Source organism: Hippocampus zosterae, chromosome 10 (genome assembly GCF_025434085.1).
Source record: "Hippocampus zosterae strain Florida chromosome 10, ASM2543408v3, whole genome shotgun sequence".
Taxonomy (NCBI): Eukaryota; Metazoa; Chordata; class Actinopteri; order Syngnathiformes; family Syngnathidae; genus Hippocampus; species Hippocampus zosterae.
In genome coordinates this window covers 7,348,066-7,367,367 of record NC_067460.1, presented here as the reverse complement: position 1 = coordinate 7,367,367, position 19,302 = coordinate 7,348,066, and the positions used below count along the sequence as shown (strand labels likewise).

The window sequence follows — 19,302 nt, the reverse complement described above, 5'->3', positions numbered from 1 at the left end:
TGATTGAACACTCCAAATTGTCCTTAAGTGTGAGTGCGGATGGTTGTTTGTCTGTGTGCCCTGCGATTGGCTGACAACCGGTTCAGGGTTTCCCCCGCCTAGGATGCGTGGATCAGAAAATGGATGGTATAATGGATATGGTTGGGATAGGCTTCAGCACCCTTGTGAGGATAAAGCAGATCAGAAAATGGATGGATGATGGAGATACATAGACACCCACACACGCACACCCACATTATCTGAGCCAATTATCCTTGTAGGCGTGCTTGAGCTAGTAGGTGAGGTTGCCAGCTGATCACATCCATTCAGATTCAATTTAGCATGCTCAATTAACTGACCACACATGTTTTGGGTATATGAGAGGAAACCGGAGTACCTGGAGAAAACCCACGCAGGCACAGGGAGAACATGCAAACTCCACACAGAGGCACCCTGGACCCCTGCACTACGAGGTGGACGTGCTCACCCTTCAGCCACCACGCCGCACTGAGTTCACTAGCATAGTCAAAACGGCAGGTGATGTCAGCCATATATTTGTTTAAAATGCACATGTACTGTATTCCAAGGACACCAGTTTGTAATTATATAGTCAGGAAAAAAAACATTTACACAGATAATAAATACTTTACTGCATATATAAATATACACTACATCAAAAAGTGGAATGTGATCAGGAATATATGGTGTTTACTTTAGAACCATAGAAGGCAGGCATCCAACATAAGCAAGCACAAATCAGCCACCACTTATAGGAGCGCCACAAATCAAAACTATTCTTTCACCGAGTGTCGGGATGAGTTCCCTGCAAAGTGGAATCCTTGATTACACACGTGTGGGGGAAGGAGGGATGAACAAACCAAAATAGGAAACATCCAGAAATTCATTGAGCGAGTGCATGGGGACAATCCCAAGTGCGCCCTTCTGTCTTTTAGGCATTTTGACATGCCTGATACAGTGGGAACAAAGCTTATGTGTAGCATTTAGTGTTTAACGAAATTCTAGCAGCTGTCCATTGTGCCTTGGAGGTAAAAATCCAATTGAGATTCAATACATTTATTTTACTCGTAACTCTCGAAAGGCATTGGAGTTTTCTCCATAATTGTCACGTGTCTGTCTACCTGCAAGCAGTGAAATTTCTCTACTCAACACTTCATTCAACAGACGATTTCTCGACCTTAGCAAAGGCATTTTTAATGCTGCTACCAAACAGTGTTAGATTTTGCAATGATCTGTTGCTATAGCAACGTAGTAGGTTTTCTTGCCTCACTTGGGATCAACCCTTGGAAGGGTGGGTCAGCATCAGAGCAGCTGCACCACTGCGTACACAGCGTCATTTGGAAATGTACTTAAGATATGATTTATGGCTAATTCACACACTTGAATGGTTGTGTTGACTAAAAGGTTGGAGTAACACAGATTATGAAGAGCCCCGCCCACTGATAACCCATTGATGTAAAACCTCCTGAGAGTGATTTTAAGGCCTTCTGGTGAAAAAGACAGAAAAAAAGGTTACGGTGGGAACTGATAACTGGGATTAGAAAGTCATTCCAAACAACTATTTTCACTTTAAACATAAAGCAGATGTGTATACAGGTGCTGTTTCTATACATGTTACAGAGTAAGACAGTTAGTGGACTGCAAAAATATGCGACGGAAGCATGTGTATGTTTTTACAAGTGTGGCAGGTCATGAATTGATGAAGATTACAGTACAAGGATAAAAAAAATGAAATCATAATCAACTGACCGTTGTCAACGTTTGTCAAAAAAAAAACTGAAATATTAAACGTAAACACTAACATTGACACTCTTCCCATAAGGGGGGCATGCACACATTCACATGCACACACCATTGTGCTTTGTGCTCTGTGCGGGGTCAGGTGCACACACACTCATCACTATGAATAGGAGTGAAAAGGATCAAGGAAAACAAAAAAAAATGCACATCAGACCTATGCTACTGGCATTCACTCACACACGCACGCACATGTGCACATCCTGCTGCAGAGTCCAGGCATGATGGCGATGATGCACTGTACAGAGGGGTTTCCATGACACCAGAGGAGTGACTTGACCAATCAGCGCGGAGAGAAGCCTGTTGCTAAGCTACAGCCAACCACCTGCGTCACATCCCAGATCTGTTGAGGCAGACACCTGAGTCAAAAACACTAAGATGGCTCTTTAAATGTGACATAATTGCTGCACTTAACTGTCATCTTCGAAGCTAGCTTAGCGCAGTGGTTCTTAACCTTGTTAGAGGTACCGAACGCAGCTAGTCAATATGCACATTCACCGAACCCTTCATTAGTGAAAAACAAAAATATGACTTTTTCCAAATTCAAGACATAAAAAACACATTTATTAAAAACACGTTGACTACAGAGCGAACTAAATTTCCCGCAGCACTGATTGCACAAGCAATGTAATGTGATCACCTGCAGCCAGTGATGGCCAATTCGGCGTGGCATAACTAATTGACATGTTGAGTCGAGTTGTGTCTTAACCTCCAGGGCAGAGGCTCCGTCGAACCCCTGAGACCGATTCACCGAACCCCTGGGGTTCCATCGAACCCAGGTTAAGAACCTCTGCTTTAGACACAACATGTAGCATGTCCAACAGGTTTCAGTACCTTTAGCCATCACTTACAGGATAATGTGAAAGAAAATGCTCAGCAACTTTTTGGGAGACTGCTGTTGCATGACCTTGCTCTTTACAATCTCTCACACACACACGCACACATAGCAGCAAAATCTATTCGTTTTGTCAGAGGGTGCCCATATTGTATCTTTCTGTCAACAAATGACCTCACAGTTACTCAGGGCTCAGGTGACCAATCACGGCTCACCTGTTTTATGAAGCCGAGTCATGACTGGTCGTTACCTGAGCCCTGAGCAACTGTGAGGTCATATTCAGTTGACAGAAAGTGCCAAAATTGACGCACCCATGACATGGACAAAAACGGGTGTGTTTTACTGCCTTACTCCTATTCCACACACACCATATTGATCAGAATGCTGTCTTTGGACTAGTGGAGCAGCATCTAATCTATTCTCGTCAATTAAGTTTTCGGGTTGAATTACCCTTCACTTGGTCAATGGATTGATGTCTATCTCTAGTTACTAGGTTGAACCGTTTTACACTCTAATAGCCACCTTTAGTTTTATATCCTTGGGAAAAAAAAATATCACTGGCCCACAAAGGTGTGCGGACCCCTGCTTGAGATGACATGATCACTGAATGGATATGCATTCGATATAGTGCAGTATGTCTTTCAACGATGCCAGACTTGATTTACTGAACCTCGAACTGTTTTCACTGAATGCAATCTATTTGTGACTAATAATCTGGAGTCGAGAAAATACAGCACTGTTGCAGATATAATTTGCTCCGGAAGCACGTTTGTTTAAATGTATTGTTGTTATTAAATGTAATTTAAATATGATCAAAGACCGTTTATAAACTGTGCGGCTTTAAAAGAACCGTTTTCAACCTTGACAATGCGATCACTTCCACAGGTGACCATCAGGCCTCTGGATGGGTCCATGTCCATGTGGGCAATGTTGTGTTTCCCCTCATGGAATGTGGCCAATGGTGTGCGACTATAAAGCACACAATAAAACAAACAAACAAACAAACAAACAAAAAATGGTCCGTTCATCAGCTTTGTCTCCAGTCCTCATAACAAAAACTACAATATTAGGCGAAAAATACACAACACTGGACTCACTCTTCTTCTTTGATTGAGTCAAAACAGGTGTCACACACCCGCACTGGAAACTCAAAGCCCATCACTGGGAACGTGGAGCGTTTGGAACTACATCTACCACACACAGCTATGCCACATTTCCTGCAATGGTGCTGAAACACAGAAAACACGGGTTCACATTCATACTAATGACAGTGAAACAATGCACAATGCCAATAAAAAATACAGCATATGTCTCAAAGGCACCTTGCTGCCGGCACAACAATAATACCTGTCTGAGCCCCAGGGTTTTAGTGTCCCACATCTGCTTGACATTCCAAAAGAAAGGCTGCTCACACTTCTGGCAGGAATCACTTTCCAACCACTGAGGTGCCTGAATATAGAAAAGGCGTTTTTTTTTTCCAAATATGTGAACAGATCAAAATAAGGTGTAAGAGAAAATGTTTCAGCGTTTATATGCAAAATCTGATATGGTCTGGTATGATGAGGTTCCCCTGGAAACCATCAGTTGAATCTTCAATGAGGAGGCCCAACTGGATGTCATACAAACAAAATGGAGCCACATCATTTTTTTCACTTTGATTCTGAGTACGATTATAAATCTACACCTTATTGGGAAACGATTTGGCTGTATGTTAATATGATTTTTTTTCATTCTCAACAACTGACATAAACTGGGAAATCAATTAGGATTTTAAATTACATTACATTTAATCACGAGAATGACTGGCCACCAGTCCGCGATATACGCCGCCCAAGGCTTGAAATAATCGGGTTCGCAACACACTTTCTGAGTCAAAAAACATAACAAAAAAGCACATTCTGTGCCTCAATTGGAAATCAAAATGGGGAGCACAGCACCCAACCATCCATTATGTTGTAAACTAGGGGAGGCTTCAACTACAGTTTAACATACAGCAATCTGGGTTGCTCAGGAGCATCCCCACAATGAATAAACTTCAGGCATACATCATAACTCATTCTCCACAGCTATTTTCTTTTGTCACAGACGTAATATTGATTCAAACCTCTTCTCTTTTTGTGTCCATGTTCCACACTGCTATGCCTCCATCAGCTGCGCACGACACCAGCTGCCTGGTCAACTGGAGGTAGCGCAGTGCCTGGACACGCTCACTGGGAGAGATGACGGATCGAGAGCAGTGTTCCATCACACTTTTTGTCACACCGTGACATTTCACCACCGTAAGTTCAACATCAGTGAATTAGCGCAGAGCACTTGTGTAAACTTTGCTGTGCTCATAATGGCTCTGAATTCCATTCAAAATATGATGTTACAAGTCAGATGACTTGTGCTGGCTTTGGCATACATTGGCTTTGGTATTAGCCGCTGGCATTTGTTTTCGCCGAACAAATGCATGTTTCCCCAAAGTCATGATCTCAGAGGATATACTGTCAAGCTTTGTGATGTGTTCACAGTTACTGTCACATAAAATGGATGCCGGAAATCATTGAAACCTGCCATGAAATGGAGGCAGACTCATTGAAGACATTTCAAGCTCTTTGGTTAACCATTCAAAACATTTTAAGAACACAACCGCAAGGCTTCTAGACTTACTGGTGTCCCTGCAACAGTAAGGTTCGTCCTTTGCGCCCTCCTATGTCCCACATGATAACACTGTGGTCAGAGGCACCCGAGAACAACAGTCTCTGGACAGGGTCCCACCACAAGGCTGCTACGCTACCTGAAAAGATCAACAGGGCTGATGTCACTTCATACATATGGCTCTATAAAGCAAGAGTTGGTTTCCAGGAGCCACTTAGTGTCCTTTTTACTAGCCTTTATGCCAGTGATTCCCAACAAGAGCACCCAAATGTTGCATGAGAGATCACCAGGGATGCCACGGGATATTATCTGATTTTATGTGACCTGAAATGATTATTTATCCATTATGAATATATCTTCATTCGTCTATGTCAGAACATCTGAAGAATTACCGTCAAATTTGTGAGCACAGAGAAATTATAAATTGAAATTAAAAGGGAGGAAGCCAAACGTCAAACAACTGGTTCGGTAAAGGTTGGGCAATACTGCTCTTTGGGAACACACACTTACACAGGTCGGATCACTCTTCTGCATTTCTCTTCCAAAGGAAAAAAAAACCCCAAACAAAAAAGAATTAGAACTTAGGTTTAACACTGCTATCTGCTGGCATAAAATGTAACTACAGCTATTGTCGCAATAAAAACCTACAATTTTCAATGTACTGTACATGAGCCATTTCTTCATTTTCTTATAAACAGAACTAGTGTTAAACGTTAAACAATTCTTACAAAAAAAATAATATTGGGGGCTGCCAAGGTATTTCTAGATTCTCATGTGAGAATAAAGGTATGTCATGAGAGTAAGTGAAGGAAGGACATCTTCATGATTGAAACGTTATTTTTTTAGTATGTTTGAAAAAAAGTAAAGTATATTTTCAGCAAATATATGTTTATATATGTTTTCATTTCCACAAGTGTGGTCCGAAGAGCAAAAGGAGTACTGGTCTCGGTAATTTTTTTTCTTTCTCCAGATTGTAAATTGCAAAAGGCTGTGGTGTTTAAGCACAGCAGTCAATTAAACTTAATGGTGATTGCAAATACAATTAAAACTTTTCTGCTGCAGTTTCAGGACTGGATGAATCATTCAACGCCTTATTTACTAATATTGAACTTGAGGCTGTACCCAGTCCGAATGGAGTCCCACAAGTTGGACTTTAGGAGATATCAAAGAAAGGAAGGAATGTATTTGCAATATGAGGCTTTTCAACTCCAATAGCTAAATAGGTGGCAATATGAATGTTTCTTAAGTAAGATGTTAGTTCCTGTAATTAAATATTTAACCTGGAAGCAACACTAGATGTGGTAAAAAATAAACATGTTGAGTTATAGAGATTATCCTCTGGTTCAATATTCAATCGTTCTCTGCACTGTACAAACTTCGGGAAAAAAAAGGCCAAATAAAAGCAAAGGGAGGGGTCGAGTCAGGTTATCAAGTCCACTTGCTTTTACACAATTCTAAGTGCACACATATTTAAGGCAGAGGCTACAGACCTTATGTTCATGTGATTTAAAACCCATTTAATCCCAAATTTTTCCCAGACATTGAAAAGTCAAAATCAGGTGTCCTTTTAAGTAATCAGCAATAAAAAAATGTTATAATAATAATAATACATTTTATTTATAAGCGCCTTTAGAGTCCTACAAATTAAATCATTGTTGTCCTTCACAAATGTGACCGGCGGGATTAAATGGGTTTTAATATGAGTTTCCCAAAATAGCTATGGGGCTCATTTTAAATGGGTAACGGGTTGATGAGCATGAAAATAACATGGCTGTCACTACTAAACATTTTTTAGGATTGAGTATTCCAATGATACAATTTTTCTTGCTTAGTGATTAACAACCAATTATTCTTGTTTATTTGGTCTCATTTAGTTATTAAAAAACAACTATATATATATATATATATATATACAGTGCACTCCGCTTAATAGAACACCGGTTAATAGAGTAATCCGCTTAATAGAGCAAAAGGCTCTGGAACGGATTTGCCTAATGCAATTTCCTATAAAGATACTCCGCTTAGTAGAACAGATCTCCGCTTAATAGAACAGGCCGTAAGCAATGAACATTGTAAACTAGTGGTTTTCGAAGTGTAGCTATCGCGATACTGTACCACTATCGCGAGAAAACGCGGTAGTTCTAGCCGTATACAGTAACAGGTAGCATGCGTCACTCCACACAGACACACGCACGTCACAATGGCTTCAACTTCATTCAAGAGACGAGAGAGACGAAGTGTAGCTATCGCGATACTGTACCACTATCGCGAGAAAACGCGGTAGTTCTAGCCGTATACAGTTACAGGTAGCACGCGTCACTCCACACATAGACACACGCACGTCACAATGGCTTCAACTTCATTCAAGAGACGAGGGCTATCACCTGCGGATAAGAAGGACATACTCAGACGATACGATGCATTGCCGGATTCTCAGAAGGTATGCCCGCGGTTTCCAGGACTTCCCTCTTATCCAGCGCATTGAGAGGGAAGTCAACCGCAAAATTACGGACTCCTGTTTCCAGACAAAAGTAACGACATTTTTCTTGTGATTTGAGATGTTTGACTGAAGTTGATTAAAGTTGTTGTTTTGTTGTTTGATTAAAGATATGGACGTCCACAGTCGAAATATCTCTTCTAACTCGTCAGCAGGGGTTTTTCTGCGTGCATAACTTGGTTGTCGACGTGTCTGAAGGTGTACCTAATAAAGTGTCTCCGGTTAATAGAAACCCCGCTTAGTAGAACAGAAGCGCTTCGGCCCAATGGTGTTCTATTAAGCGGAGTGCACTGTATATATATATATATATATATATATATATATATATATATATATATATATATACTGTATATATGATAAAAGTATGTGCTTTTTTTTAATGAAATACCTTCATGGCCCTTCAGTGTGGTGATAATGGAGTATGTCTGCCTCTCCAGCTTCAGCAGTGTAATCTGCCCCGAGTAATCGCCAACAAAGGCGTGCCGAGTCTCATGATCATATCTGAGCAGGGAGTTAAGGTTTCAAACCACTCAAGTGAAACGGTTATGTTAAAACAAAACAAACAAACAAAAAAAGTGATAAATAAGGAATACTGTAGGCAGGAGGCCCATGAAGTGAAATAGTGTCTGCCGAGCATGCTTCCACTCTGGGTGCACATCCAGCTCACACTCTTGTCATGGCCGGTGCTCACAACCCACTCGCTCTCCAGGGTAAACACCATGTCTGAAACCCGGTTCTGGTGAGCTGCAAAACACACATGCATATGTACACATCATGTCAAATTAAGTCTTGCAGGAACAAACATTGGAAGCCATATGGTTGTTTGCCTATTTTTGCCCTGTGATTGGCTGGCGACCAGTTCAAGAAACACTAATAATGGCGGATGGACTGATGCAATGGCGGATGGACTGATGCAAATATAGTAGTCCCAATGTTGAAATCATTTTGATCAATATGAGTGTTGCACCAGTAATACTTTAGTTGCAGCTTCTTTGCAGTGGACATTGTTGTGGTCAAATATAGACACGTTTTTTCTTTCAACTCAAGGGGTTGTTCTGTTGTTGCCACTTGATTTATTGAACGTTTACCATTTTTTTTCTTCTTCTATAAGATAGAAAGGTGCGCTGAAGGGAGTTTTTATGTTTTTATATTTGTTAGAGCCCTGAGTGTTGCCTAATAACCACAAAGCCACCCTCCATTCATACTGGGTTCACAGAACTGGACAGCTGAAGCCCAGACTTCATACTTCCCATCCTCTTTGTGCAGCCCTTCCAGACTCATCCCAAGGCCATTTGTTCCCGTTCCAAAGTTTTAGGTGCAGCTGAGGCTTTGAGGGCATCCGGTTTGATGGCCTCACTATTACATTACGGCTGTGGTTTCCTTGAGCAGGATACCAATACCCTGAAGTGCTCCCCGGGTGCATCCAGGTAAGCAGACTCCTGCTCCAGAAGGGGCCACTAACAGTGTGTGTGTGTTCACTGTGATGGGTCCAATGCAAAGGTCAAATTTCATGTGCACGTGAGTAGATGACGAAAAGAAAGAAAAAACAAGTTGTTGTTTGTTGTTGTGTTCACACACAGACACAAACTGCTCCGCACATCTCTCCAGTGACTACAGTGTGTGCCTCCTGGTAGACCAATTTTGGCCAGTGAAGAATTGGATAATTCTTTTCTACAAGCACTGTTACAGCTCACTAAGTCAAGTCAAGTCAACAGTATTTATAGAGCACTTTCAAACAGCCATCGATGCATACAAAGTGCTGTATATGGAGCAATTTAACATCCACAATAAACAGTAAGACAAATCGGTAATAAAGGCGGTAGAAAGCACCAAACAGTAAAACCAAGAACAAAACTAAGTCATGCTGAGTCGAATGCCAAAGAATACAAGTGAGTTTTGAGGAGGGTTTTGAAGATGGGCAGCGAGGAGGCTTGCCGAATGTTCAGTGGGAGGTCATTCCAGAGAGAGGGACCAGCAAAGGAAAAGGATCGATCCCCTCTGAGCCTCAGTTTAGTCCTTGGCACTTCTAATAATGTCTGGTCCACAGACCTGAGGCGCCGTGCAGGTTTGTAGGGGCGGATGAGCTCAGAGAGGTAAGGTGGCGCGAGATTATTCAGAGATTTGATAACAAAGACGAGGATCTTGAAAATAACTCTAAAATGAATGGGGAGCCAGTGAAGGGATGCCAGAGTAGGAGTTATGTGCTCCCTCTTATGAGTACCAGTCAAGAGGCGAGCAGCGGCATTCTGGACCAGCTGAAGGCGGTTAATAGAGGACTGGCTGACTCCAAAGAAAAGGGTATTGCAGTAATCGAGCCGGGATGTGACAAAGGCATGAATTACTGTCTCAAAGTGTTCATGTGAGAGGAGAGGTTTTATTTTGGTCAGCTGTCTAAGGTGAAAGAAGCTGGATTTAACAACGGCACCAATTTGCCGATCGATATTGAAATCACTGTCCAGTTTAAGGCCCAAGTTTGAGACTGGTGACTTAAGATAAGGAGACAGGAGGCCCATGTCTACAGGATGGAAAGTACAAGGGCCACTGGGACCAAACAATATCACCTCTGTCTTCTTTTCGTTGAATTTCAAGAAATTTTGTGCCATCCAGGTTTTGATTTCTTCCAGACAGGATAAGAGTGGCCTTAATGAGAAGGCGTCTTTCTTGCTCAGTGGGACATAGATCTGGCAGTATCTGCATAGCAGTGGAAGGGAATACCATGTTTCCTTAAGATGGAACCCAATAGGAGCAGATACAGCGAGAAGAGCAGAGGCCCCAGAATTGAGCCCTATGGAACACCACATGACAGGGGAGCACTGCGTGACTCAGAGCAGCCACGGCTGACACAAAAGGTTCTGTCAGCTAGATAGGACCTAAACCACTCAAGAGCACTGCCGCCAATGCCCACCAAGTGCTGCAAACGAGTCAGCAGAATACTGTGATCCACTGCATCAAATGCTGCAGTTAAGTCCAATAAAACTAGACACACGTGGTCTCCAGAGTCATTTGCCAGGAGGATGTCATTAGAAACGCGTAACAGGGCTGACTCCGTGCTATGCATCGTCTTGAAACCTGACTGGAAGACCTCCAAGATGTTATGTTCATCCAAGAAAAGTTTCAACTGCATGTGCACCACTTTTTCCAGAATTTTGGAAATGAAAGGCAGTTTGGAAATGGGCCTGAAACTTGACAGCACATCTGGATCAAGACCAGGTTTCTTGATCAAGGGTTGGACCACAGCATGTTTAAACTGTTGGGGAACTACACCAGAAGAGTCAAGACTAAGGTCAAGAGGGGCCTCTTGTCCCAGCTTAGGGGGCGGCTAATAAGATAAGATTATTTGTCCCACACTGGAGAAATTTGCAATGCACCCCTAGCCTGATCGCAGACGACTAGTACTATTACTAGTACTACATTCTTGGGAGTGCGGCAAGGATATAGGGAATATGACCGCCAATGCTCATGGGCCTTCCACATGACGCTTTTGCACTACTAAGACAGAAGTAGTTTGATGCTCAATCACTTCACCTTCACCCACCAAGACTGATTATAGTTACTGGTAAAGTGGGAAAAGCATAATCACAGCTACTCAGAGACGCATTTTTGAAGTGATTGGACTATATAACCCGACTATAAGCTTTCTGCTTGGCTCATGACGAAGGCGGACACTTTTTGCACAGCTCCCTTGCCCTCCCACCTTTTTTTCCCTGCTCGCCACTTAGTCTTTTGTGCTGTCTTTGTCCAACTTGTTTTCCCTAGCCTCCAACCGTGTTTTCATCCAAAGAACTAACCATGGAATTAGTTGGCTGGTCTCTCGATGTAATCGACAAAATTTTTTCGACGAAAAGTGCGGGCAGTGGGTAGCCTGCTTGCCCTCCGGGGACACTTACTGCCGGATACGCCCTGGATCCATGGAGAAAGTGGAGACCGGTGTGCCTGACAGTACTGTCCGTGGAGGATGTGGAAGACATCTACATCATTGGCCTTTTGATAACAGGTATGCTGCTGTTTGGTGTTGGCAGCTTGCTGTTCTATCGCAAAATTCAACCGACGGGAGCGGCTCTATTGGAAGTGAAGAAGCTGCTGGTCACTCTGGATGGCTTGGCGCGAATGTTCAACACTCAGACTCAAGCGGTGACTGAGCTCAACCCCAATATTGTTGCGACTTTGCGGTTTTGGAGCGACTCAGCTCAATTGAAAATACCATGGAGACGTTGGAATCCACGCTGCGGAAAGAATTTTCGGATCTGAATGATTGGAGCCAGTGAGGAGATACAGACCAAGGACTCAAGGCTGTCTGGAATTGTTGGCGGCAGTCTCTCCAAAACAAACAACGCTATCTGGCCTTTCCCCTGGATAGAAATACGCATGGAGCCTAGGGCCCCCACCACCACCCCCTTCCTTCTCGGCCATGGACTGATAAGCCGGGACTGTCTTCATGATGAGCAGACCTCGACGAAGCAGCTATGACCTGTACATGCATACACATACACGACTGGACAAGCACACGCGCATACACATCCTTATTATCACCGTCTTCATCGCTCCGATTCATTTTCCCCGGTGACGTGGTTCGATAATGCGGAGCGCAACGGTGACCGTGCAGCTGGTCATTTTCGGCCGCGTCGTGGTTACCCCCCAATTCCCATTCATCCTCCCCCTTATACATGTTATGTCTTGTGACTTGTTGTAACTGTCATATGCTTATTCATGTGCTAGGGTCTTTTTTTATCCTGGACTTAAATTATCCTCGGAAGAGGATAGTTCGAGCGTGGGTTTTTTTCCCCCTCTCCCTACCCAGCGTTTTTCCTTTCTGAATTCTGATTGTAATTTCCCCATTGCGGGAAAAATAAAGGATATCGTATCTTATTACTCTTTCTTTTTTTAATCAAAGCGAAACTTGTTTTCAATTTGTGGAACTCAACAGTTTCCCAAACCACCGCTACCCTGCCGCTAAACGGCATGCAGTTTTGCTGGTGGTTTGTGGTATGAATGGAAATTTGAATCGGGCCAAAAAAGATCAAAGCCATCATAACGATGATGTAACATTTTTATCCTCATCGTTAAAAATATAAAAGCAAGACTTCATAGGGAATTATGATTTATTATAATTGATTAATAGTGTAAAACAATCATATGAAGAAGCAGATGCAGTCAAGTTTAGACTGGACAAGATTGTAACATAGCATTTTATTCTATTATATATCTTGAGATGAAACCTGGTAAAGCAGGCTCACGGTTTATTTTTTTTCTTTTTCTCTGCAAAGACCCCCCTCCACCACACCCCCCCAAAAATATTTTCTTGCAGCCACCGAGTGAAGAAAACCCCACTTCTGAGACACTTTTTAAAAACTATAGTGAATTTATTTGTAAGTATTTATTGTGAAAACTATTTATGCAATGATTTTTGTTTTTGTTAAGTGTGTGGGCAACAGACTGTGCTTTTATAGAGCCCTCGTGAATAATCCATTAAATGTTAACAGATGAAAAACAAATGACGTGAACCGAGGAAAGAACTTCTTTTGATGACTTTTTCCATCTCTGCAAATCGAGAGCAGATTCCAGTGGTGACATGTGGTACACAACAGACTGGCAATTTGCTGCAACAGCTTCCTTTTCCACTGAGTAGGCTGAATGATGATTGTGTCAGGAAAAAAAAAGATCTTCATTGCCATTTAAGAAAGTCATGTGGCATTATGTTGAAGAACAACAACCACTCTGTACTTGATTAAAAAAAGGGTTGTTTGAGTCAAGGGTGGGGGTTCGGCATACGTATGAATGAACAGAACGGTACTGCCTCCTCTGCTTCAGTTTGAGCCAGGAAACCCCCTTGGGATGTGATCGGAAATACAATCGCGCTGTTTTGAGGTTGTCATTGAAATTTGCCTCAGGAGGGCTTTTTTCATTATTGCGCAGATCAAAATCTAATGCTGGAGTGCATTGTGGGTAAAAGAGCGCGAACAAAACTGTAATTAGCGACGTCAATTTACTCGACTCATGAACGAGAAGACAGAATTTCAGAAACATTGTCTGAAGGAACGTAAACCCGGTCAGAAACGGTGATGCAAGAACATGCGATTGGTCATTGGTCCGTAAAAGTTAGCTTTACTTTTGGCTTCCTTGTCTTTAGCCTTTGTCTAAGGCTATGCAATGAAATTATATCCAGCTCTCACAAACGAGCCTTACTTCAATGAAACAGGCTGGCATGCTTTGTAAACCCTTTCAGGGACAGCGTTTACAACAGTGGACAGCTTATTATGTTATCGGGTTACGGGGAGCATGAAAGGGTTAATGACTCAATTAACGCCTTTTTACTATTAAGAAAGCAAACAGTTTAGACAAATCAATTGAATTTGAATGTATAACCAAATTCTTATTATATATAAAACAAGATTTAAGAACTGTGAACAACAGCAGGTCTACCTCTACTCAGAATAAAATGTGTACACACACACACACACACACACACACACACACACACACACACACACACACACACACAGTCACGCACACAGACGTCTTTGGCCAGCAATTCCAACCGGTCTCACTCGACTCTGATCACGCTGGAGAGTGTCATTATCAAAACATCTCACCTGGATATGTTTTCACATGGTTCATCTTGTTGAAATCTTCAGAGATGAGAAACTCCTTTGGGGCAAGCAAACAAAAAAAAAAGTTTCAAATCAAATAACTAACCCAACCTCAAAGGCATTTAGAGGAGACCCATTTAAATGAGCATCCTTTTATGACGAAAAGAAGCCGAGAACAGCCAAAAGACTGACAATGAAGTGAGAACAAGGTCATTTGTTTTCAGAATGTTCCACTCACCACAACCGCACCATTGTCCTGGCCGATGAAGATACGTCGACTGTCATGGTGATATGACATACATGAGCAGGGAGCTGAAACAGAAAAAAGTCATGGAAATGATCATCATTAGCTGTGTGAAAATGGAGGGAAATTTCCTAAATTGCGCCACATTTGTCGTTGATGTGATGCAGTCTTACTTACAGGAGACTGTGTGGTAGATGCTTGGCCAGTACTGACCGCTATCTCTCTTTAGCCACACCCGGATGGTTCTGGAAATGAAATGCAGAATGCAATTATCAGAAAACTGAACCATAATGGCGCCCTCGGTTTTCTGATCTCTGCTTTAAAAGTTGAACGTGGGAAAAGGAAGCTCGTTTGTTTGTTTTGAATCACGTCAGGAAAAACTGTAACATTTAGTTTGGAATCAGGGAAAGTATCATTTCCTCATTTGAAAGCTGCCCGTATTTTCAAACTGATACTTTACTGTGTAAACCCAGGCCAGATCTTTCCCCCTCAGTAATTGTGCTATGTGCTATTATACCGGATGCCAAAACGATGCGTCAAAGTCAAGAGCTGAGGGCCAGATCCAGCCCACCACATCATTTTATATATCATTAAAGCAAATTATACATTGATATGATTTTATTATTGAAACATGAACTATACTTTGAGGAAAAAAAACTAACTCACTACTACAGTGTGGCCCGTGACAAAAATGAGTTTGACATCCTTACAATAGTGAAACAGCCACTAATATTTGGTTTAACGTTTCACCTCAAACAAACTTGATGCAGTCATCAGCAAGCTTCTGAGATACTTGAAGCTGGATATTTGACCACTCTTCTTTGGAGAAGTGGTAGGGCAGATCTGACTTTGATGCATGCGCCACAAATCTATAAGGTTGAGGTTGACATTTGCACATAACTAATCTGTTCCAAGCCCACCCAAAATTCAGCCATAAATGTTTTCTAAAGCATAAAAATGCATCAAAATATGCAACAAATGCATGTTACAATTAGATTATTGCACAATAAATGAGAGGGGTGATAATGTACAAAACAAAGAATAAAGAATAAAAATGATGCTCATTTAACTGTGTCCTCATCGTTTTATAGTCACTGCTATGAAACTTGAAGAAAAAAAAATCGTCACAATGTCACATCTGGTGAGGTATTTTAAGAACAGGCCTGCCCACTATTCATGTGGCCTTTGGGGCTAACTGGTGCCTGCGGGTACCACGTTGGTGACCCTTGCCGGAGGGAATGCTATTACCACCACCATGCTTGACAACCAGTCCAATAATCTTAGTTTTAAAAGCTATGCTATGCCAAAAAGTGCTCCGATTGTCTTGTCTGACCATAACATTTTAGTCCAGAAGGCATTTGGGTTGTCCGTGTGAGCAGCTGCAAATTTCAGTCAAGCTTGACTGTCAATTTAGAGGCAGGCCATTTTTTCTTGGTTGGCACTCTGTGAGGCCATGGCGAAATCAAGCTTTTTTCACTGTGTAGCTTTTGTTCCAGATGTTTCCAGTTAACGGCAGGCTAAGTGTTGCCGCTTTGTGGTCTGTTCCTAAACATCAAATCAATTTGCATTCATCTCAAAGTGATGTTCCAGAAATGGGCGAAGGGGTGAATAAATAACCTGTCCTGTCCTTGTAAAGAATAGTTTGAACTGATCTTGGAATCTGCAGTCATTTAGAAATGGCTCTAAAACATAGCTTCAACTCATGGAACTCAACATTTCTCCTTTGTTGTAATTTCCAATTTTTTTCCCCGAGTATTGGTCTATCCATTGAGCCTGTGAGAAAATTCATTTATATGCCATATGATATACCAATACTGCAATACTTCACTGTCACAACAATGAAACAATACATCATTTTACTTATGCACAGTTCAGCAGATAGTGAACAACAACAAATAAGGATAATTAAAAAAGAATAATATGTGTGCTTACTTCAAGTTGTTTCTTAGTCACTCCTGTAAAATACTGTATGTGCACTAGTTGCATATGGAAAGGATGGAAGCTGTTCAAGCGCACTGCAGTAAGCTCTAGCGTACTTTAGACTGCAGCAACAAGCAACAATCGTGCAACTTGCACGGAGGGGCAAGCATCTGAAGCAGCTGTGGAAGACAAAAGTCGATTCCACAAACCATTGTTTTACAGTCAATTACAATAATATGACTTTGGAGGAATAACGTGTTTTGCATTGGTTTTGATGAAGACATAGCCCTAGGAGACTAGACTTTTTAACCTAAGAATGTATGGTGGGACCTAGAGAGCTAAGATTCTTTTTAGGTGAAACAGTACTCTGGTGTAAAAAAAGTTATTTTGATATTTTCATAGGTTGAAGCGGACATGAGGAGAGATGTGCATGTGAATTTTCAGAAAGACTAGCCACAGTTGTCTGACATTAATAAACCATAAGTGTTTTGCATAAAAAGTCATTTTAGAAAATCCAAAACGAAATACTTTTTATGTCAAAAATAAAATAATTAAACCAAATACATTTAACGAAGCACAAAGACATTTTCCATTTTGTTAATATGACAAAGTAATCGTTTTCCTGAAGTGATATCCTGACGAGCGTCAAACTCGGAAGTGTGACGCCACTTTAAGACAACAATACCAGGCCTCACTATGGAAATGTACAAATCCAGTCAGAAATTGATTCGGGGAGCGATGTTTCACAGTTATCTGAGGGGATACAGGTGTTTGAAGAGTTGGAGGAAGAAGAGGCTGTTGGCAGGATGTATGTTGGGCATACATGTACCAGCCAGATGCTGAGGATGCGGAAAATGGTCTGCCTGAATGGCAGGACATGGAGTGGAGAGGAGACGCATCGGAACTGGAAGAACGGTAGGCTACATAGGCTGCAGTTCTTAGCCTAGTGTTTTTGTTTGCAATTCTCTGATGTGCCATAAATTGTGCACAATGATCATACCCACTTGGTCCCTGTATTTCCGCAAGCACTGACAACACGTGTCCTCGTGGGTTGATGTCCTACATTGCCATAGCTAAGGTGGTTCTGGGGCCTGTTGTCGGCCATTCCGCGCATTATACGGCAGCATTCTTAATTGTTAAGAATTATACCCATTTCCCACTGCCGCAAACACATGGGTAAACACGTAATGACATAGGGTGGTACGTGATGAGTCATAACATCGCGCGCCATCGGCCTCGTATATACATACCTGTCAACTCATACGGTTTGGGCATAGTTCATACGGATTTTGTGGTGAATCTTACGTATATGGCCGTATCGCACAAATCATACGGATTCTGAACATTTCCGTCCCCCCCACACTCCTCCCCGCCCAACAGGTAGTTCCGTTTGCTTTTGCCCAGAATGGTGATAGTCTATTCGAATGCTTCTGTTCCGCTTCTGTTGGACAATGGGTAAGGGGCAATATGCCAATTGGTTGCGTGTTGCCACGGATCACTACTACCCGCTAATTTCAGTGGGAAAAGGGTATTAGAGAGGATTCCATCCATGTACTTATATACCCCTGATGGGAAATTCATTCGCTTTGCGAGAACGAAACTATATCGTGCCAATTTTAAGGTCCATTTAGGTGCCCTATTCTTTTCTTTTGGCCTTTCAAACAACGGTTTGGCTGAATGTGAACAGTGCATCGCCACACGGCGCTGAGACATTTCGCCAAATAACTAGATAACAATGGCAAAGACCAGTCAAAAGAACAATCATCATTGCATTACAATGGCTGACTGGCGACTCGGCATTCTGTAAATGACGTCACTCGCCGGAGATTGCCGAACAAGAACATTTTAGTTGTTATGCGCGTTGCTACGGGTCCAACTATGAACCTGGGTATTTAAAAAAAAATCGAAAGTATGTTTAAAATAGTTTTATCCTTTATTACTCAAAATATGTCTGGACAGGTTTATTTCACACCTGACCTTTAAGTTTTAACCAGTTTTTCTGTCCCCACCCAAATGGGATGTTCATGTTCACGGGACACAGCCTGTGGCTGTTCCTTTGATAGCAGTGACAAACAACTGTGTGGTCTCGTTCATGCATACGCACAGAGTTTTGAATCGAAACGCATAGGAGACACACAAGCATCGATTTAAGGGATTAGACTGGAACACAAGAAAATACTTTCTTTACTGCTACAGTTAGCTGTTCAGTATCCCAAAAACCTTCATTTAAGAAGTGACCAAACTAATGAAAGCCATCAAATATCCGAAACTGAAAGGGTCTTAGGAAGCACACCAGCTATAACCAACTACACTTGATTGAATTAATTTTTCAAATATTCACACAGCTAACCACGAAAGCAAAAACAAAACAAAACATACAAAAAACGTCTCAGCTAAAATCTGAGTATACGCAGTTTTATAGTTGTGTTTCAGTTGCCTCTAACCTTTTTTTTTTTTTTGCTTTTGTACAAACTACTTGTACACGATAGACCTCCAAAATATTGCAAATCCGCAGGCTATTCCAATAACGCTAACATGAGCATTAGCTGCGTTGGAAAACTCACCTGTCTTCGCTGACAGTGATCACTCCATCTTCCTTCGGGATTAAAACGGCAACTGTGACAACGTCTGAGTGTCCCTCGATTTTGTTCAGAAGAACTGGCCTGGCGCTCTGAGGCCTCGAATGGATCTCCGCAGCCATGGTTTAACTAGCCAGCAACAATGTTTTCCTGCTGCTAATTCTCCTCGCCCAGTGCAGGAGGATCAGCTGACACACAGAGCCGCT

General features: G+C 42.0%; 3 protein-coding genes across 3 annotated transcripts in view; 1 reads left to right on the top strand and 2 right to left on the bottom strand.

The window, feature by feature from the left end:
* Window positions 1–19,302, bottom strand: part of ap1s3a (adaptor related protein complex 1 subunit sigma 3a) — a 95,285-nt gene that overhangs the window by 20,350 nt on the left and 55,633 nt on the right. The gene's annotated exons all lie outside the window — the stretch shown is intronic.
* The window catches only part of psmd2 (proteasome 26S subunit ubiquitin receptor, non-ATPase 2), a 266,709-nt gene that overhangs the window by 214,138 nt on the left and 33,269 nt on the right, over window positions 1–19,302 (top strand). The window lies entirely within an intron of this gene.
* Window positions 605–19,299, bottom strand: wdfy1 (WD repeat and FYVE domain containing 1). Its single transcript, XM_052079001.1, has 12 exons — window positions 19,082–19,299; window positions 14,775–14,842; window positions 14,592–14,665; window positions 14,357–14,411; window positions 8,360–8,510; window positions 8,155–8,267; window positions 5,282–5,408; window positions 4,734–4,839; window positions 3,977–4,078; window positions 3,727–3,857; window positions 3,490–3,598; window positions 605–2,137 (listed from the first exon to the last, which is right to left on the bottom strand). The coding sequence occupies exons 1-12, from the start codon at window positions 19,216–19,218 to the stop codon at window positions 2,078–2,080; spliced, it is 1,233 nt and encodes a 410-aa protein (XP_051934961.1). The 5' UTR covers window positions 19,219–19,299; the 3' UTR covers window positions 605–2,077.